The sequence below is a fragment of the Mus caroli genome, chromosome 11 (assembly GCF_900094665.2).
Source record: "Mus caroli chromosome 11, CAROLI_EIJ_v1.1, whole genome shotgun sequence".
Taxonomy (NCBI): domain Eukaryota; kingdom Metazoa; phylum Chordata; class Mammalia; order Rodentia; family Muridae; genus Mus; species Mus caroli.
Genome location: NC_034580.1, coordinates 25,405,916 through 25,427,729, shown reverse-complemented (window position 1 = coordinate 25,427,729; position 21,814 = coordinate 25,405,916). Strand labels below are relative to the sequence as shown.

Here is a 21,814-nt window from a genome sequence, read left to right as displayed (position 1 = left end):
TCTCTCTCTCTCTCTCTCTCTCTCTCTCTCTCTCTCTCTCTCCCCTCCCACCCCCTTCACCTCTGTCTCCTTCTCCATGGTGATTTCAGTAAACTCCAGTGAGATTGGTGAACCTACCGGAGAGCTGTCCCCAATAAACCTGGCTTGAATTGACTTATTTCATCTGTAGAGAATACCTGTCACCCAGCACTTTGGAGATAGAAGATACTATGTTAACCTGCCTTGGTGGTGTTTACTAAATTCAGCATTTTTCTTCCCAGGACTACTTTTGGAGGATAACCCTTCAATTCGTGCAATTACCCTAGGGCATGGACACATTCTCGTGGGGACAAAAAATGGAGAGATTCTAGAAATTGATAAGAGTGGCCCGATGACCCTGCTTGTTCAGGTACCTCATTTATTATATGTAGCAAACCATGTTTACATCAAGGCTGAGAATGGTGTGGGAAAAAGGAAGCACATGGGGTGTAAAGATTACACAGAACTTCCTGGGATGCTCCAGTATGGTATTCACTACCTGTTGGTGTGCAGTGAATGGCTGGAGACCAACAACAGCACTCATTTCTTAATACCTCACCATATGTGTGGACCAGGAGCCTGAGCACAGCTAAACTGGTTTCTCTGTTTATTGTAATCAAGGCTAAGGCTCAAGCAGCAGAGGGAAGAATTTCTTCCCTTCTCTTAGGCTGTTAGCAGAATTTAGTTCCTGTGGCTGTAGAAATGACACTTATTTTCTTGCTAGCTGTTGCCCAGACTACCTTTAGCATTCATTGGCACACATAGGATTTCTCATATACTTACTTTTTTCATAGCAAGCAAGACCAAAAAAAAAAAAAAAAGACACTATGATCTTATGCAACATACTTAAAACATACTTAAGTCACATGTTCTCTGGAACTTTCTGTCACCCTTGCCACATTCTACTGGTTAGAGTCAAACCACAGATCATGCCACACTCAAGAGGAGGTGGTTATGCTAGGCTACTTCTGAAAATCAGAGGCTCTGCAGGGGTCACCCCAGGAGCATGTCTGCACTCCATTCCTGGCCACCAACTACAAATATCCCAGCCACATGTAAAACCAGTTTCTACAGTCTCTAAGAACCTTATCCCTTGATAATGCATGTACAAAGTTCAGAATCTTATCATCCAAATCAGATCAAAGTGTGGGTGAGGCACCATAGCTATATCTCCTTTTGATCTGTTGGTCCATAAAACTGAAGATAATTTAGCTGCTCCTCACACACTTCTTTAGGCCTTGCTTCACACAGCTACATTATGTTCTCCTCATCCCCTTCCCTTAGGAAACATGCTTAGGTAGAACCAGATTCAAATATCACAGATGGGCAGGAGTCCTGTCAGGTCTGATGACACTGTTCTCGAAAGTTCAAAGGCATATTGGGCCATGAGAGGGTGTGTTGAGGAGAAATGAAGAAATGTGCTATGTAATCCAGGTTTCTATTGCTGAGATAAAACACCAAGACCAAAACCAACTTGAGGAGAAAAGGGTTTGTCTCATTCTATAACTTACGGCCCACCATAACTTAAAGCCTGCAATGTTGAAACTGCCAAGGGGAGCAGTGCATTTGAAACAGTTGCAGTCAAGAACTTTCTGAGCAGGACTCTAATAACATGAGAAATAGACCCTACATCAACAGATGTGACTACATAAGGAAAGGAAAGGAAACATACAGCAAAGGAAATGGTCAGTGCAGTGAGCAGACAGCCGACAAAGTGGGAGAAAAGCTTAGCCAGCTGCACTCCATAAAGGGAGTAATATTTAAACTATATAAAGAATTGCAAGTTAAACATGAAGAAAACACTGCCAGTAAATAAATGGGTTAATGAACAAACAGTTTTCAATAGAAGAAACAAATAGACAATAAGTAGTTTAAAAGGTGTTGAACATACTTAGCCCCTGGGGAAATGAAAGTTAAACTGCTTTGAGATTCCATCTCACCCTAGTCAGAATGGCTACCATTTAAAAAATAAAAATGCTGGCATGGATGTGGGAAAGAGGGCACTCATTCACTGCTGGTGGGAGTATAAACCGGTTTAGTCATTATGGAAAAAAGCATGAAGGGTTCTCAAAAGTAGAATTTCTATATGCACCCAAGGACTGCACCCTCCTGCAGAGACACTTGTACATGTATGTTTCTTGCTGATATATATATATATATATATATATATATATATATATATATATATATATTGTCACAGTAGCAAAGAAATAGAATTGAATTAGATATCCACCAGGAGATGAGTGGCTAAACAATCCAGTAGGCACAACTGCCTGACCAGAGAGCTTCATTCTTCTGGAATTGGGGACAAGGTGGTTGGTCCCAATGTCCTCTGAAGCTTAAGGGATGAATCCTGTTGGGGTCGATGTATAAGAGGAGTAGTTAGTTTGGAGTGGAGGGGAAAGGGCTTGAGGCAAATCCAATGAGAATCCTTCAAGCTTAGCAGCTGTGGGGGTCACAAGGATTACCTTGAAGGGTCCTGACATTTAGGGGGAAGGAATGAAGATCAATGGTCCAGAGGTGAGAGAAGAACCTGATCTCCAAAGTTGATAGGGAGTGGACAGGCAATAGTATATGGCTGTGGTAGATGGCGGTCAGTAAAGTTCCATAGGAGGGAGCAGAGACAACAGAGTAAGGAAACGAGTAGGTGATCAGGGAAGGGGAGGGTTTGGGTGAAAAATCAGGTCAGACCTAGTCATCCATACATGAGATCAAAAGGTGAAATGAAAAGAGGTCTCTTGGGGAAACCCCCATAGCCTGAAAAGAGCCAAAGGTAGGACTTTTGCCCTCTTGAAGTGAGATTTCCATTACAGTTTGACAAGGGTGGTTTTTAAGAAGCGGTTAGTCCACTCTCTTTCCTGAGGACTGAGGGTGGTATGGAATATGAAAATACCAACAGATGTTGAAGGCTTTGAGGTAGGCTTTGAGAAACTTGAGTGGTGAATTTGGAACCTTTGTCTAACTGGAGAGAGGCTGGGATTCTAAATGAAGGGATGATCTCACAGAGGAGATCAGAGACTGAGCCCTTTTGTTGGTAGGGAATGCCTCCATCCACCCTGAGAAGGTGTCTAACAAGACCAGGAGGTACTTGACACATTTGATAGTGGCATGTGGGTAAAGTCATTGCCAGTTGGTCCTCCCAGAGAGGGAACCTCTAGCCTTGTGGGTAGGAAAAGGGAGGCTATGATACCTGGAGTAGGAGTCTGACATCTGGCAGAATTTACAAGAGGCAGTGATAGATTTTAAGAAACACAAGTTCTTAGGGGTAGGCTGTAGGTAGGTTTTAGCAAAGTAAGATAAGGCTTAGCTGTTAGGGTGAAAGAGCTATTGAAGATAGGACAGAACCTGATGAGTGTCAAAGGGTAACAGGGGGATGTGGGTTGTAGTATGAGAATGTCCTGTGGTGGGTAAGATGAGTCTAGGCTCCTGAGGGTCACAGCTCTAGCTGTCTCATCATCCCAGTTGTTCTCTTAGTGTCATCTGTCTGGTGGAACCAGCAGTGGACAATTCCAATAGTTGCAGAGAGATGGGAGGCTTTTAGAATGGCTTTAGAGTCTGTATAGATATTTAGGGGTTGTCCCTATGCTAATTGAAAGGCATGGGTAAGAGCTATTAGTTCAGCCTGTTGGTTAGTAGTGTGGTTAGAGATGGGCCATGCGTCAACCACCTCCATATCTGACACCATAGCATAGCCAGCTTTCCAGGATCCTTCACATATAAAGGAGCTGCCATCTGTGTACCAGGTATAGATGGCCTGAGACAATGTGCCCTCCTGTGTGTGTAAGGGATGGGACGATAGTTCCTCTAAGGTTTCAGTGCAGGAATGAAATGGGAAGTGAACAGCATTTGGTCGAAGAAGACGACTTGAGATATTGAGAGGTGTGCATGATTGGAAAGTAAGGGTAGAATCTTCTGTTAGTGCTACCTGAAGTGAAAGAACCCTGAAGGGAGGTACACTCTATAAGCCTTTGTAAGTTAAGAGCTAGGACAGGTAATGAGAAGAGAAGATAGAGATAGGTAACCCAAAGGTTGATTTGTTGGATTCTCACATAAGAAGTTCAGCATCTGGTAAAGCACATATGCCCTTCCCTGGATGGTTAGGTCTAATTTCTTTGACAAGTATGCTATAGGTGCAAAGGAGGGTCCTGGTTGGTGACCTAGGACCCCAAAGGCACATCCCTCTTTCTCTGTTACATAGGGAAGAAGGCACAGATTAGGTCCAGGATGTATAAGGTTGGGGCCCGAAGAAGGCCCTGTTGGAGCCTTTAAAGGGGCTTAATAACAGGTTTGAGAAGAGGTTCCTGTGTCAGCCCTAAGGCTGCTTCATATAAGGGGCAAGAAAGGAGGGGAAAAAGAAGGAACCCAGGAACATAAAAAGCAAGATATTGGAATGATAAAAATCTCCTCTTTAGTAGAGGGGACTGCTAGAGACTGGATTAGGTTTTTCTGTCTAAGGAAATGGCTTTGTGGGTTGGAGTGTTAGTCCATAGTAGGTGACCTGAGGGGTGAGCAATTGGACCTTAGAAGGTAAGATGCTATAGCATCAGCTGGATAGGAAACTTAGATGAGCACAGGTATTGGTTTGGCTAATTTATAGAGAGGGACCACAGATGACAATGTCATCAACATACTGAATAAGCTTAGATCTAGGAAGAGACAAAGAGTCAGAAGCCACGACCTGACCAAATAGTTATGGGCTATCCCCAAAAGTCCTGAAGTAGAATAGTTGAGGTGAGTTAGGTAGAGACGTGAGTGTCAGGGTCAGTCCAGGTAAAGGCAAAGATGGTTTGTGACTGGGCATTTAGGGGGATAGAAAAGAATACATCCTTGAGATCTAGGACTGAGAAATAAAAAGTCCCTGAGAGGATAGTGGAAAGAAGCATATAAGGGTTAGCCAAAACAGGATGGAGAGGAACCACTGCAAAATTAAGGAGCCTGAGATCTTGAACCAGGAGATAGGTCTGTTGGGTTTCTTAACTTCAAGTATAGTGGGTATTAAAAGGGGAAGAAGTGGGATAGAGAACTTTTTTCTTAGGAGGTCAAGGAGAGGCTTATATCCCCTGAGGCTCTGGAGAGAGGGGGGTTGGGGGGGATACTGAGCTTGCATGATGTACTAGGTAGAATCCTGTAATTGGATGACAACAGAAGAATGGTGTTTAGCAACAGAGGGGTTCTGGATGTCCCAGACTTGGGGATCCACCTTGGGGGCTGGCAAAGAAAATGACATGTCAGAGCCAGTAGGTTGGGTAGCTGGAAGAAGGGGGAGAGAGACTGCTGTCAAGCTTCAGTTCAGGTGAATGAAGTGGGGACAAAAGAAATAGAGGCTCCCACTTTGGCTAGAAGATTCCTTCCTAATAAGAGGACAGGACACAATGGCACTGTAGCTGTCTGCAGCTACAGGAACTGGGTTCCTGAAGGGGAGGCTGGGGCTGCATGGGAGGAAATGGCAAGAAAAATAACAAGACCACAAGATACTGATCAAGGCCCAAAGTTTACTTAAGAGTCTGAGCTTATGAAGGGGGAAGGACCATCCCCCACCACACCAGGTTCTTGATGCTTTGTGGCCTGGCTGTCAGCACTTGGTCGCCAGGTTGTTGCTTATTCAGGATCAGCTCAGGAAGACAGGTTCAGCCACTCAGCAGGTAGCAGCATCTTGGAGAAAAGCACAGAGGTGGCAGAACAATAGACCTATCTAAGTCGGAAGACTCCACCCTAGGTGGTCTCCTTCACAGAGGCAGAACAGGTCTGAGCCAGCCTGCTCAAGGCTACATGGCACTACCAGAAAAGAATAGGTGAGAGGAACACCCCTAAAAATGCAACTAAAGGGTCTGGTAAGGTTGGTAAGGCTACCCCCTACCCTGAGAGTTAGATCCCCAAAACTCCATCAGGACCAAGTAAGTGACCCCAGTGTCCAAAAGGAGGGAGATGGTTGATCTGATAGCATAATAATGACTACACAGGGCTCCCTGTTAGTGATGGTAGTGATCTGGACAAGGAAGCTTGGGCCCCTTCAGTTATCCATGACCAGGCCTAGGAGATTGGCTGAAGGGTGATTTGGGAGTGATGTCCCTCCCTGTGGGATGGTTAGAGCAGAAGTTAGAAGAGGGCAGGAAGCTGAAGAGGCTAGGGCAGTAGGGTAAGCTGAAGAAGCCAATGGGTAAGGAAGAGGCTTGTTAGCTGGATCAAGGACAGTAGAAGTTTTGTCTAGTTGAGATTTCATAGCTAGAAGGAGCTGAATTGGGAAACAAGGAAGCACAGAGAGAAAGTTTGGAGTGAAGGTAAGAAAAAGCCTGAACACAGGAAACCTCCTTCCATCTTCCAGATCACTGGCAATAGTTGTAAAGACCCCTTATAATGATATGATCAAAAGTAACATTAGGCGGCCATTTAAAGTCATTATATAATGGGTATTGTGGCCAAGTTTGATCTCAAAGGAGTATGAGTCTAGAAGCCTTTAAATCAGGCACCGGGTTTAGAGGTTTAAGGTCCTCTGGGAAGCATCGCAGTGGGAAGCCTGGAGGTATGGACAAAGACATGACTCATACACAGGCACACCAGTGTATGAACAAATACTGAGTCTGAGCTGCACCTATGAGTTTCCAAGTCAGAATTTAGGTTTATTTCCTTTCAGCCAGACTAAATGCATCTAGTAGCTCAGTGGTAAAATGCTTGAGTAGCATGCATGAGGCTCTAAGTTCAGTCCTCAGTATTGGGACAGGAGAAACCCAACCCACTGCATTTGAAGGACTACAAGTGTATAAACAAGAGTATTGCTCTCTAGTTCCATGACAAGGGTGGATGGCACCTACACTTTAGAGTATGTATTCATAAAAGGCAGTAGTTGGTGTCAATGGGATTAAGTAGTTTTACCACAATGTGTTTACATAGTGTATTTATGTAAAGCAGGATAAGGATCTAGGGAGATTTCTCAGTTGGTGAAGTGTTTGTTGTGCAACCATGAGGACCTGAATTTGGATCCCCAGTACCCACTTAAAAATCTAGGTGTAGTGACATACATCTCTATCTCCAAAGCTGGCGGCTGGAGATAGGCAGAGACAAGTATTTCCCTGGAGTTCATTGTCAGCCAGCCTTGTCAAAGGTAAAGAGCAGTTAAAGAAGACAGCCAATGTTAACCTCGACCTTCACACATAAAGAATAGAAACACTGTGTAATCATCCTTATGTGCACACATACACAAAACAAGGGTGAGGGGTGGAAAGTTTGCCATGTACCTGGATATTTGTTGCTAGGTGAGAAAACATCTTCTATCCATAAGCAGTGAGCCCTATGCTTTACTTTCTGAAAAAAAAAAAAAATGATTTGTCTCAGAAACACCTAGTTTAAATTAGGCCATTCATAAGAAATGAAATAGTGTGGCCATTGTGGCTGAAGGGGGCTGTTTATTCATGTGCTCACCTGTCTGAGGCACTTTCAGCCTGAGGTGCTCTCGCCTGGGCAGAAAGCATGGGTTTACTTTGCCTTGTTTCCTCTCCCACAGGGACACATGGAAGGGGAAGTGTGGGGGCTGGCAGCACACCCACTCCTGCCCATCTGCGCGACAGTAAGTGATGACAAAACACTTCGGATCTGGGAATTATCCTCCCAGCACCGCATGCTGGCTGTACGGAAACTTAAAAAAGGTACGTAAGACATCTCCTTACAGGTAAAGGTGTCTGTTTACAGGCAACAGACTATGTTGGGTTCACTCACTCACTTACTCATTCAACCACTGTTTAATGAGAGCACCTGTTTCAAACCCAAAAATACGAGCAAGGCAATTCAGGGTTCACTGTGCAGTGAAAATTAAGAGTGCATGGAGACTTTCCAGAAAGCTAGTCTGATCTCAGATTGCCCCAGCCCCATTCACTTTGCTTGAACTACACGTGCTTGCTTGCCCCTGAGTTCTCTTCTCATTGAGAGCTGAAGTGTGTCAGCTTGTAAAAACAAAATAACGGGAGAAAAACACTAATTATATCTATGACTAACAGTCTCCAACATTTATGGAAAGTAGAAAGTCAGTTTAGTAGAAAAAAATATTTTTGAAGTCATAAATGTGTGTTGGACATCTGCACACAATACAGACATCTGCCAAGAGATAACAGTTCACCAAACGCTTCTTGACTACCTCTGTATGTCAGGCCCTAAGAGCCCAGAGAGAACAGTCCCGTCTTTAGAATCAGATACAGACAAGATTTGAAAGGAGTCCCAGCAGCAGCTGGCCTGCTTACTCAGGTAATTTGAGAAGGGCCTAAAAATAGGATTCTTTATAAAGGAGTGGGTAGGGTTTAAAGAAATGACAAGGAATATGCACTGTGGTGCCACCAGTAACTGCAGGTGTCCTCGCAAGTTCTGAGCTTTAAAAGACAAAAGGACAGAGTGGTTGGTGGAATGTCTGAGATGGTGGCATTTCAGGAGGTGCCTGGAGGATCAGACAGTTCAGCCTGCCAGTTCTCTACCTTCCAGTCTTACAAACTCCATCCTGGACCCACCCAGACACCAAGAGGCAAGGGAGCCTCTAACACAAACAACTTGGGCCAGCTTCAAGCAGAGAGTAGATAAAGATCCCACATGAGCAAGAGGCCACAAAAGCTCAGCTCAGACTTGCCACCTAGCACTGCTTTCTTAGGGAAGCAACAAGAGAGCTGAGCCTTGAGGTCTAACAAAAATTCTTAAGACAGGAAAGGCTGAGTTTGGGCTCTGTCCTTTCAACCTTTGTACTGGGTCATTCTGTATGCAGAGACATAGGGCATATTCTAAAGGAACAGTGCCAAATGAAATCATACTGACTGGTAGTATCAGTGTGAGCCAGAGACCACACTGGTATATCACCTTTATTCTGCAGAGACCTGGTGCATAAGGCCACCATTCATATCACTTACAGATTAGAAAATGGAGACAGGTTACTATAGTACTTTATCCAGCACCATCTACCTAGTGAGTAGTGAAGCAGTGCACACTGCAGCACGGTGGCCTAATGCCTGCACACTGGTTGTCACTATCTCCCCACATTGCCTCACTTTACCCTGGACTCTTACAACTTGGCAGCAGGTGGGGCAAGGATTTCAACCAAATTCAGAGCCATGCTCTGAATAATTGAATCATTTGCCCACTAACTTGCATTGTAAAATGAAACTAGTGCCTTATGGTAGAAGCTAGTCAGTGGACTTTATTCTTTAGGTTAAATATTGGTTCAAAAGAGCAACTGTTGCTGCTTCTTAGATAACAATTCCTCTAGTTTCCCTTGCTATCCTGGTATAAATATCTCTTCTTTTGCTCTAAACCGTGGCCTAAATTGTATGGTAAATTATGATTCACCTACCCTAATGACTGTCCCCAGGGCTAGCTGGTCTTTTCTCTGTCTCACTACAGTGACTTGACAGACTCACAGAAGGTAAGCATTAACTGGACAAATGAGTAGAGAGATTGCTTACGTAAGCCAGTTCCAAGTTACTAGCTTTACATAGCTTCACCATCTATCAGCACAGGTGTGGCTCCCTATGGAAGCCAGATTGAGCTGTTCCAGCACAAAGCAGCATGGCTTGGACTGTGCCAACTCAACTCTTCTACCTCTTGACTGCATTATGATCCATGAAGCAGAAAAACTAAAATTAAGAGGGTTTCTAAATTTTAAAAAAAAAAATGTGTTTCCAGTCATGATGTCCAAAAAATGGTGTCTAGAAGTTTTATTGGAGAACTCATGTTCTTAAATGTGTCCTCTTTCTCAGAGAGCTATGTTATCTACCTAACCCTCTCCTGCACTGACTCACCTAGCTACCTTAAAAAGCCCAGATACTCCAAGATAAAGAAATAAATGGAAAAACATTATGGAAAATGAAAATGTATTTTAAGACTTATTTTTTAATTGTGTGTATCTGTGTGGTGGAATGCACATGTGCATGCAGATGCCCAAATAAGGGCATGTCAGAGCATTGGAAGCTGTAGTTCCAGGAAGTGGAGAGCCAATTACTGATGTGGGTGCTGGGAACCATGCTGAGGTTCTGTAAGAACAGCAAGTGCTGTCTACCTCTGAGCTGATTCTCCAGCCCTAAAATATGATTTTGATACTCTGGAGGGAAGAAGACATTTAAATTATGCTATTTTTCAAAGATTTTAAAATATACATTTATTATGTTGTATGTACACATATACACATGACATCTACAGACAACTTTTGGAAGTTGGTCCTCTCCTTCTACCATGGATTCTCAGGTTCAAACTCAGGTTGTCAGGCTTCCATAAGAAGTGCTCTTACCCACAGGACCATCTCACTATTCCCCAAATGATGACATTTTAATTCCCACCTGGGTAGCGGTGTTAAAGGCCCAGTTACATGTAAGCACGTGACTGCATACACATGCATATTTCTCCTGTGTACTTTACTCAACAGCCAAGTGCTCAATTATGATTCTCTTCGGTCATTTTGTAGGAGGAAGATGTTGTGCTTTCTCCCCTGATGGGAAAGCCTTAGCAGTTGGATTGAATGATGGAAGTTTCTTGGTGGTGAATGCTGACACAGTGGAAGACATGCTCTCCTTCCATCACAGAAAAGAAATGATCTCTGATATAAAATTTTCAAAAGGTGAAGATGGCAGTAATACTTAAAAAAAATTAAATAGCAATCTTAAAATTTTTTATATAAAAATGGACTATGCTAAAAGTTTCTTTGACCTTTCTCCCACCTCAAAATCTTAAGTTCCTGGAGGTGAACTTGTGTTCTGTTACTGTGTTGCTGTTAACTTCATACGTGTCTCTATAGATACAGGAAAATACCTTGCTGTGGCATCTCATGATAACTTCGTGGATATCTACAATGTGCTTACAAGCAAGAGGGTTGGCATCTGTAAAGGAGCTTCTAGTTACATCACACACATTGACTGGGACTCTAGAGGTAAAACAGGTTGTGGTTTTTAAGATAAAACTTAAACTCATGCATCATTTCCAGAGAGAATGGAATTGAGTTTTAGTAAAAAACAGGAAGGAGATCCATGGCAGTGTATGAGGATAACCCAATAGCCCAGGCTAACCTGACCACCCAGGAGCAGTTAATGTTAACACTTTGAGAATTTTCCTATTCCATAAGCATCTCATTATTAATGGAAGTCACTGTGGCTTAAGATCAAGAAAGCCTGTGGTATGTTGAGTTGCCATGCTTTGCATTGCATATGATCTGTCCTTGCTTTTATCTACTCATCCTTCCTGACCAGGACCCTCTCCAGGAATTCAGCCCCTGATGTCTCAAGCAATTTTCAGCTCTTGGCAGAGATAGAAAGCTATACTCAGCTCACCTGAATTTATCTTTCTCCAAAGCGCCTAGCTTCCCCTTTGTGTCTGCCAAGTTACTTCCACAAAACCATGAAGGCCTGTCTATTTAATACATCTAGCATTGGACCATCTAGAGCCTGCCATATCCAGGGTTCCATCCCATAATCAGCTTCCAAACGCTGACACCATTGCATATACTAGCAAGATTTTGCTGAAAGGACCCAGATATAGCTGTCTCTTGTGAGACTATGCCGAGGCCTAGCAAACACAGAAGTGGATGCTCACAGTCAGCTATTGGATGGATCACAGGACCCCCAATGGAGGAGCTAGAGAAAGTACCCAAGGAGCTAAAGGGATCTGCAACCCTATAGGTAGAACAACATTATGAACTAACCAGTACCCTGGAGCTCTTGACTCTAGCTGCATATGTATCAAAAGATGGCCTAGTCGGCTATCACTGGAAAGAGAGGCCCATTGGACTTGCAAACTTTATATGCCCCAGTACAGGGGAACGCCAGGGCCAAAAAGTGGGAGTGGGTGGGTAGGGGAGTGGGTGGGAAGGTATGGGGGACTTTTGGATAGCATTGGAAATGTAAATGAGGAAAATACCTAATAAAAAGTATAAAAAAAATACATCTAGCATCTACCATTTGCAAAGTCTTAAGTCAAAAAATGTGGATCTAGAAGTAAGACATGGCTTCTATTCTCTATAAACCTTATAATTTAGGGAGGGAAATGGGCTAGTTCTAAAAGAATATAAAAGCACAATGACGTAGGCATGGGATGAGAAGTTCTGAGTCCCTGTAAGTGCTACACAGCATGTCACTGTTAGATTCTGTCTGGAGACATGGTTGATGCTAAGAGTCCAGAGCACGCATTTAGGAGTGGGCAGGATCCTCACTTGCAAAAAAGTCATAGTCTCTTGTGGTAGGAAAACAGCAAGTGCTGTGTCTGTTCTGAGGAGATAGCTCCAAGAGAAATCCAAGATGTCTTTGTAGGTATGGCTCACCAGACAGTAAAGTTAAGAAGGGGATCTCCCAGCAAATGGAATGTGGTGCCAAGCTGGGAGGAGGACCAGTGGATGGTTAAGAAGTGGTGAGGAACCCTTGGCTGAGTGGGTAGAAGGAAGGGATGTGGAAATCCAGACAAGGACAGAGTCAAAAGGGACTCTTACATCACATTCATTCATGCTGAGTTTGTTCTGGAGGCACTGGGTATCTGCAGGTTATTTTCATTGGGACATTCCCAAAATCAACTGATGAAAGTCAGAGAGAGGCAACAAGAGTCTGACCCAGGAAGAGGTTCCTGTAGAGACACTGCTATTTTTATTTAATTAGTTATATTTAATAAATCATACTTCATTTTAGGTAATTTTTGAGATAGTCACAGACTGGGCCAGGCAGATGTTTAGCTGTGCTGCACTAGAATTTGAACTTTGTTTGAGCTTTATAGCCTGCGGGAGTTTTTGCAGTACAGTCAGTAGAAAGGAAAACATGTAACTTAATGTAAAAGGTGCCAGTCCCAACAAGGGTAAGGGAAATCATATAAGTCCCCCTGGCTTTCAGGTCAGACAGAGTCAAGGGCATGAGATGGGATCTGTGGTCAGCAACTTGAGTCACCTTTCCTTCCTGAGGCCAAGAATCGAGTGGAAAGAGCTGCCTCTCACCACCCTCTACTTTTGTATTCTCTGCTCTATTGTCTTAAAGACTCCAGAAGGCAGTGATGTTCCTATCCCTTCTCTCTCTGTGTAAAATGGAGGAAGATAACAGTTCTGAGTTCACCGCACACACCACCATATACTGTGCGTTATGTGGGACATTGACTCCCTTCCCTAGTCATTGCTAGGGGAATGAAACCCTTCAGCCATTTTATGTTGGAAGTGAAGGAGCAACAGAAAAATGGGATGTATGAAATTTTTATTTGGAAGATTTTAAAGTAATTTCAAATGCAAAATATATAAACATGTTATCATTATTAAATATACCAGCTCATGCACAGAGCATATTCTCCTTGTTGTATGACTATTATCATTACTCACCTCCAAAACTCACTTCCTCTTGTGAGACTAGAATTCTCAACCCAGCACACAGTAGCTGTCCTGTCAGACCCTAGAAATAGCTACTTTCTCTATGTACCTCATCTTAGTGAAACCACACAACACTGTCTTCTCATTACTACCTCACTTCCCTCCACATGGTGTCCTCAGGAATCATCCATGCAATGTCCTGTGTCAGAATTCCCTTAAGGCAGATGATAGCGGGCTGTATGTCTGTCCCACATTTTGCTTGCATGTTTATCTATTGATACACACCTAGGTTGCCTCCACACTTTAGCCATTATGACAATGCTTCTATGAATCTTGGTGCACAAGTATCTTTCCAAGACCCTGTTTTCAGTGCCTCGGGTATAGGCCCAGGAATGGAGAACGTGGATCTCATGGTCGCTAGGACTGTTGGCAGTGTTGTTGCTATGGAAGAGGGGGAGCAACTGAGAGAGGGTCTTATAAAATACCTCAAAATGTTGAAAAGGGAGAAAAAGAGGTGCAATACCTTGCCCTTTCTTCTACCCAAGGCTAGCCTCCAGGACTGGAGAGGCACTCAGAGTACAAGGAGGGAGAGGCCAGGGTTTCTGAAGAAGCACTGACCTCCCTCTCTGGTCCTTCTGTCAGTGAAGGTGTCAGACCAGTGGTCCCTATAGGTTGAGAGAAGAGTAGAATAAATGTGATCTCTAAAATCTACTCTGTCTTGAATAGGAGCAAACCCCGTGGTCCCTATAGTTTCAGAGCAAGTAGAACATGTGTTATCTCTAAAGTCTGTGCCATCTGGAGAATAGGAGCAGGTGCACCCATACCACTTGCCTACTTTAACTACAGTCCCATCATCTGTGAACTCTATGTCATCCAGATATGCCAGGTCCCAAGGTGCTACATCTCAGGAAAGTGCCATGCTCCTGAAGACCAGCCTACCTTTTGGTAGCAGAGACCCAGAGAACATAGACAGGGTAAAGAGCAAGATTTAGATGCAGGAGTTTGTTTATTCATCTCATCTCATCAGAATAGTGAAAGCATTTGCCAGAGCCAGCTGGCATGGCAGGAGTAGGGATGGTGTAGGTGCAGGCGCAGCCTCAGCTTCAGCAGCCCTCGTGTCCATGGCAACCACAGCTCATTTGCTTTTGCAGGAACATCAGTGCCCCAAATGAAAGCTCATGCATGGAACACTGGAGAAAAGAATACATGGGAAGAGACAAAACACAGGGTTTATTCTAGATAGCAAAAGTTCATTTCTGAAAACTGTAGGACTATATGATCTTAGGCAATCAACAGTTGGAACCCTTACAAGACACTTCATTTCTCTTTTCATGGCAAATGGTCTGGCATTGATTTGGTTCATATAGTACATTGGTTTGATTCATGTAGTACAATTCTGGAATTATCCTGAGTTGTACAACCATAGTGTGATGTGGCAACCAGGTTAATGCATGTGGCTTTTGCTCTGGGTGACTGGCTCTCTCCTTAGCAGTGAGGACATTGTTTGGTTGTTTGGTTGTTGGTCAGTTTGGTTTGTTTGCTTGCTTGCTTGTTTTGTTTTTCTGCCCTGTTTTCTGTGTGAGCAGACTTTTCTAGTGATAAAAATGTGAATTCTGAAATAATTCATCTTCTATTATTTGGGGCAATACTATATGGATGAAAAGTGCAGACCTTTTCATCTTTGCATCTGCTCCTTGTCCTTAGATTTCAGTGGGTGTGGGGTGGTATGGATGTGTTTGTGTGTTTGTATGTGTATGTATGTTTCAGTGTATGTGTATGTTTATATATGTATGTTATGTTTGTGTTTGTGTGTATGTTTCTGTGTATGTGTGAATGTTTGTATATGTATGTTATGTTTGTGTTTGTGTGTATGTATGTTTCTGTGTATGTATATGTTTATATATGTATATTATGTTTGTGTTTGTGTGTATGTTTCCGTGTATGTGTGAATGTGTATGTTTGTGTATATTTGTGTGTATGTGTGTATATTTGTGTATATGTTTATGTGTGGGTGTATTTGTGTGTGGGTATGTTTGTATGTGTGTGTTTGTGTGTGTTTGTATGTGTGTATTTGTATGTGTGTGTGTGTATGTTTCTGTGTATGTGTGGATGTTTGTATGTATGTTTGTGTTTAGGTATATTTGTGTGTATGTATACATGCACTCGTGGGCAGAAATAGGAAGAGAAAGCAAAGAAAAAGACTGTACAGCAGGCAGAGGGAATGAAAGAGTGGTGACCTAAATGTTTCTTCTTGTAATAATTTTAAAAAGGGAGGAAACACATACCCATAATTATGGTTTTCTTTTTTAAAAAGTATTTGTTTTTAAGTCATATTATACCTTGCAAGGACCAGAAGCCCACTCAAACTAGCTCAAATTCAAAATAATGATGAAGGATAAGTTTATTGAGAGATCTAGAATGCTCATAGATCTAAGAGTAGGAAACAATAGCCAAGGAACTGACTTTAAGAGCAGATTTCTGAGTTCGCGCGGGGAGAGGAGAGGAGAGGAGATGAGAGGAGAGGGGAGGGGAAGGGAGGAGGAGGAAGAGAAGAAGAGACGAGAAGAGACGAGAAGAGATGAGACGAGACGAGACGAGACGAGACGAGAAGAATTCATTTGCATGTTCTCCAGTTTCAGTTGCCCCCAAATGTTACTCTCAGTTCTAAAATCCACATCTCATCCCAGCTGGGCACCCACAGATTCAGCATCCCTGATGGCAACTTCCTGAGAGAAACAGATTTTTGATTATCTAGCCTAGTGTGGGCCTGGTTCCTCCTGGGTCAGCATCAGCTCCCAGAGTTAAACTGGCCTTCAGTAGAGACGCTTTTTGTGGAGGGGTGAGCCAGCAGATCGATCCCCTACAGATGTGTGGTACTGCTCGGGCTTGTCTCTCTCGAATCTCTAACTCCCTTGCAGTGAGTTCCTCACCTAGCTAGCTCAGTATTAGGAGGTTAATTATAAATTATGATCCTTAAAGCTATAGATAGTAAAATGAGCTGCTGAGATGCCGTGAGAACTAAAACCCTCTGAGTTTTCTGTCTGTACCTTCTATCTCAGAAGTCATTCAGAAAAATGGCTTGTCTGAATCTTGTTTCCCACATATTTTACAGCCATTTTTGAAAGTCCTAATAATACAATTTCTTTGCAGATTTGTTTAGTTCATTAGAAACGTAATGGTTGCTCACTTCCTTCTAATGCTAAGCAGGGAAAGCGCCTTTAGCTGCCCTCATTTCCTGCTTTGTTTTTCTCCATTCTCCTGTTTATCACATATTATGCAAATCTTGTCTATTTCACATATTCCTCTTTCAGATCCTTCAAGTCGCAGAGTCTGTGTGCCGCCCCACCCCCAGTCATGTGATAATTTACCAAATGAGAAACTATTAGGATCAGCAGTGAAGGGACTGGAGAACTTCATTTCTTAGTTTATCACTTGAAAACACTCACTTAGACCTTCCTCAGGTCAGACCATGTAACAAGTCTAACAGATAACATGTAAACCGCATGCATGCAAACCACAGAGGAATCTTTAGGTATTGATTTTTCCAAGAGCACCTCAAAGTTCCTAGATACACAGTTGTAGGGCAAAGGGGAAATAGCATTTTATGTAAATTATTGACGGAGCAAATACATGATGTCTGGGCTGAGGCAGTCAATAGAGGGTCTCGAGTCAAGGGACTTCCTAGTTGTGGAAGCTGGACCATGGACACATTGTGGTTCTCTAAACTATTCTCATGTCCAAGCCTGAAATTTTTCCATAATTAAACCATTACAGAAAAATAGTAGACACCATTCTCCAACATAGGACATTTTCCAGTCATGAAGGATGCTGCCCTCAGAGGAGAATTTGGAAGCTGAATCTTTTTCAACATCAGTGATGAGATCATACCTGTATATCAGAATGGCTGAAAGGCCAGTCACTCAGTTGTTTAAGGATAGCCTTTTTCTCCTTTTGTAGTTTTCAGATAAGACAAAGTTGGGAGGGTCAGTATTTGTAGTTTGCTCTGTGTGTCCCTAACTTGAAAGGCAAATTTAGAATTTAGAACTTAGCAAATGCAGTGTCCACATGAATCTCACTTCTGATGCCAGACTCATGGCAGGCTGTTTGCCTTCACCTCTTAGTAGACAGCAGTGGGGTAAATGAGTGGAAATTTTATTTTGTAAAATTAGTCCTTGAGGCTGAAGAGATGGCTCAGCAGTTAAGAGAACTGGTTGCTCTTCCAGAGGACCAGAGTTCAATGTGGCGGCTCACAAATGTCTATAACTCTAGTTCCAGAGGATCTGACACACTTGAACACACATATATTCAGGCAAAACATCAATGCACATAAAAATTTAAAAATCTTTTTAAAAATAGAGTTCATGTTAGTGCTGCCGAGAAAACAGCAAACTCGATTCTAGTTACTTGACAGACACTCAAGGTCAAATTTTATGAGGTCCATGTTTTCTAAATGAAGAGTTTTGGGGATTATTCCATGTTGTGTGTTGATATTTATGTGCTTTTTGGAATAATGTAACATACTTTTGACTCAATTGATTAGACTAACTAGAATGAATAAAATTGTGGCAGCTATACTTTGTATCTTATAACAAAACGATAAATGCACAGTTTAATTTGTTCTTTTCTTCCTACCATTTATTTCTACCATAACAGGGAAATTACTGCAAGTTAATTCAGGTGCCAAAGAACAGCTTTTCTTTGAAGCTCCAAGAGGCAGAAAACACACAATAAGGCCATCAGAGGTAACTGCCTTACATAAAGATTTTAAAAGATATTTTTGGGGGGGTTGGTGGAGACTTTGCTCAGTGGTTAAGAGTACTGGCTGCTCTTCTAGAAGATCTGGGCTCAATTCTTAGCATTCACATGGCAGCTCACACATGGCAGTAACTCCATTAACAGGGCTTCTGACACCGTCACACAGACAAACATGTAGACAAAGTACCAGTGAACATAAAATGAAAATAAATGATATATATTTATGGTAGGTTGAAAATATGGATTTTAATCAAACCTGTCAACTTATGAACACAGGCCACATCTACCTTTACACCTTTAATTTCTTAAATATGAACTAATGACCTGCTTTCCTAGCTGCTGAGGAAATGGGCTGCCTGTGTCATGGTGATAGTATTCTGCTGTTTGGTTTTCCTGAGGACACTGTATGCTAACTAACTGGACAGCACATTTCCCTTTCCCCTCATCATGCCATTTTGTCCAATGCTTTTTACAACTGTAAATGTTTCAGGTATTTTCCCAGTGTTCATTTGTAATAATAAGCAATATTTTCCATAATGATAATGAAGGATGCCTTCTGAAACAGAAGTCCAACTAGACCAATGTCAAACTATTTCCTTTTTCCCATGTCTTTCTTATGCCCTTTGCCCCATAAGTAATTTTTCAATAACTGAGATCAGGCCTATGAAAAATGTAGAGTCTGAACCTGCTGCTAAGGCTGGTAGTCTTAGTTCAGTCCTCAGAAACATCACTATGGAAGGAGACAAGTGATTCCCACAGTTGTTGTCTGACCTCCCTACGTACACTGTAGCATGTGAGTACCCCCACTCACAGGCATATATATATATATATATACACACACCAAATGTAAGAAAATATTTTTTTTATCTACTAGCTCAATAATTCCTACCCGAAAGCAATTTTCCCTCCAGGAAAATTTGTCATTGTCCATGGAGAAGGACAATATTGGCATCCAAGGGGTGAAGGTCAGGCATGCTGTTAAACATGGCTACCTGCAGTGTGCTAAAAATAACTGACCTAGTTCATGGACTATATAGTGATTAAAAATCTATTTAAAATCTCGCAAACCTTTATTGTTCTCAGAGTTCCATAATTCCAAAGTATGCTTTTGTTGTAGAGAAAACATTTGAGTATATTTGACAGTAGTGTTTGCCTAGTGAGAAACGATGTTATAAGTATGCAACTCAGTTGTTAGAAACAATGCTTATGTACTTGTAATGTTCAAGGCCAGCCTGGGCTCCAGAATGAGACCCTGGCTCATAAAAAAAAAAAAGAAGAAGAAAGACAGACAACAGTGGCAGCTAAGAATTAGAGCATCTCACCACCCAGCACAAATGCCTGCTGTCCCAAAAATCATCCCTCTTAAATACAACAAGAAGAAATGAGGCTATACACAATGATCACACTGTTCTTCCCTGCAGGCTGAGAAGATAGAATGGGACACATGGACCTGTGTCCTGGGGCCCACCTGTGAAGGAATCTGGCCTGCTCACAGTGATGTGACTGACGTCAATGCTGCCAATCTTACCAAAGACGGCTCCCTCTTAGCAACTGGGGATGACTTTGGTTTTGTGAAGCTTTTTTCATATCCTGTCAAGGTAATATTGTATATTTGTCATAGATTTCATCTGTTCCATTAGTTACCCTAATTATCTGATGTACCTGAATGGTTCTTTTTTTTTTTTTTTTTTTTTTTTTTTTTTTTTTTTTTTTTTTTTTTTTTTTTGGTTTTTCGAGACAGGGTTTCTCTGTGTAGCCCTGGCTGTCCTGGCACTCACTTTGTAGACCAGGCTGGCCTCGAACTCAGAAATCCGCCTGCCTCTGCCTCCCGAGTGCTGGGATTAAAGGCATGCGCCACCACGCCCGGCTTGAATGGTTCTTTTTATTTACATACATAAGCAGCCAGAAATGTATTTACTACTTCTGTAATGTTGTATAGAAACTTCCCTGATGCTGTTTTTAAGTGGATGAGTTTAGTGAAGTTCTCATGATATAGTGGTCCCCAGATACTACGGCCAAACTCCCAGTGACCAGCACCCTTAAAAAAAAAAAAAAAACACTGAGTCCTTCCCTACCTGCATCCATGCCAGAAGCTATCAATTGTGGAAAGCTACATACCGGCATCCTTATCACAGTTTGTAAGTGTTCTCTTCCTTCCTGCCTATCTCTTTTTCTCAACTGTGAGACTGCTGTCCTTGATACCACTGCAAAAGTAGCTATTTTGCCCTTTACAGTCATCGGGAGCTCAGATCATGGACTTCCACATAGTTTCTGGTGACAACTGTGTCATGGACTTCAACATGGTCTCATGACAGTACATGGGCATCAACGTGGCCCTCTGCCACTACACAGACCACTGACATGAATATGGTTCCTGGCAGCAGCCCAGCCCCTGGACATCAACATGGCTTCAGGCAGTAGCACAGACCACAGACATTAGCCTGGACTTTGTTGGTGACACAGCCCACAGACATCAACAGAGCCCATGGCTGCAACAGGACCACAGACCCAAACATGGCCTTGGTGGCAGCATGAACCACAGACAGCAATATAGCCTCAGGCAACAGTATAAGCCACCCACATCAACATGGATTCCAAGGTAACCCAGACAACAGACACCAATGTGGCCTCCAGGGGTAGCACAGGCCTCAAACATACACATAGCCTCCAGGAGCATTGTGAACCATAGAGATCTTTTAAGGAAATCAAATCCAGAAAATGAACTGTTCTTCATCCCAGACATCCTGTCATTGCTCAGAGCCAGGGTGGTCCTGAGGCTGCCCAGTGTGCTTTGGGGACTGAGTCTGCACAAGTTCCAGGCTGCTGCACACCACCATGAGCCCTTCTCAATCCCCAGTCCACTGAAGCTTTCTCACATTTGTCACCAATGTAGTGTCTCTCCACTGTACACACACCATTCCATTCCTCCATCTTACTTCTCTGTTGTTTATTTATTCATGGTAGTGGCATTGGAAACTGCAGTGTGTCACTATGTATATATGTCACACTGCAGGAACAGGGACAGTTTTTGTGTGAGCTCCTGGTTGCCACACACCTCCCTGTCCTCCATGATCACCTCTCTGAGGACCTTTGTACTTGTATCCTTCAGGCAAGCACCACTGCTGTTGCACCACCCACCGTGCTGGCATGACTGTTGAGCTTTGTAAAGTGGTGCCTGCACTTTCTGTCTCCCAGCAGGGCAAGCTGCATAGACTGCAGATGTGGTATTTCCATGCTGGGGGCTGGCCCCTCCTATTTGGTATTGATTTGTTTCTGTGGAAGCTCCAGGCTGAAGCACATCTCCCTGTTGATGAGCTGGCAGTCCCCAGACTCATAGCAAGGGCCTTTGTGCTTGTAGCCTGCTAGTTGAGATGGCAGTTAAGGGTGTAAATTCATCACTTTCCACCCTGCTTTGCAACCATCTTTCTTTCCGATTTTATGAGGCCACTCCTTCTTTCTTTCTTTCTCTCTCTCTCTCTCTCTCTCTCTCTCTCTCTCTCTTTTCTTTCTTTCTTTCTTTCTTTCTTTCTCTCTCTTTCTCTCTCTTCTCTTTTCTTTTCTTTTCTTTTCTTTTCTTTTCTTTTCTTTTCTTTTCTTTTCTTTTCTTTCTGTTGCTGCTAAAGTTGAACCATTGCTTCAGATAGAACCTGGCTAGTCACAGGACACCTGGACTTCTTTTTTTTTAATTTTTAATATTTTTTATTACGTATTTTCCTCAATTACATTTCTAATGCTATCCCAAAAGTCCCCCAT

General features: G+C 42.7%; 1 protein-coding gene across 1 annotated transcript in view; it reads left to right on the top strand.

Annotated features, from left to right (window-relative positions):
* Window positions 1-21,814, top strand: part of Eml6 (EMAP like 6) — a 272,708-nt gene that overhangs the window by 211,651 nt on the left and 39,243 nt on the right. Inside the window, exons 21-26 of the mRNA XM_029483123.1 lie at window positions 261-388; window positions 7,517-7,658; window positions 10,445-10,597; window positions 10,775-10,906; window positions 17,960-18,048; window positions 19,483-19,659. Coding sequence (XP_029338983.1) covers window positions 261-388; window positions 7,517-7,658; window positions 10,445-10,597; window positions 10,775-10,906; window positions 17,960-18,048; window positions 19,483-19,659 — 821 coding nt within the window. The remainder of the gene's footprint in view (window positions 1-260; window positions 389-7,516; window positions 7,659-10,444; window positions 10,598-10,774; window positions 10,907-17,959; window positions 18,049-19,482; window positions 19,660-21,814) is intronic.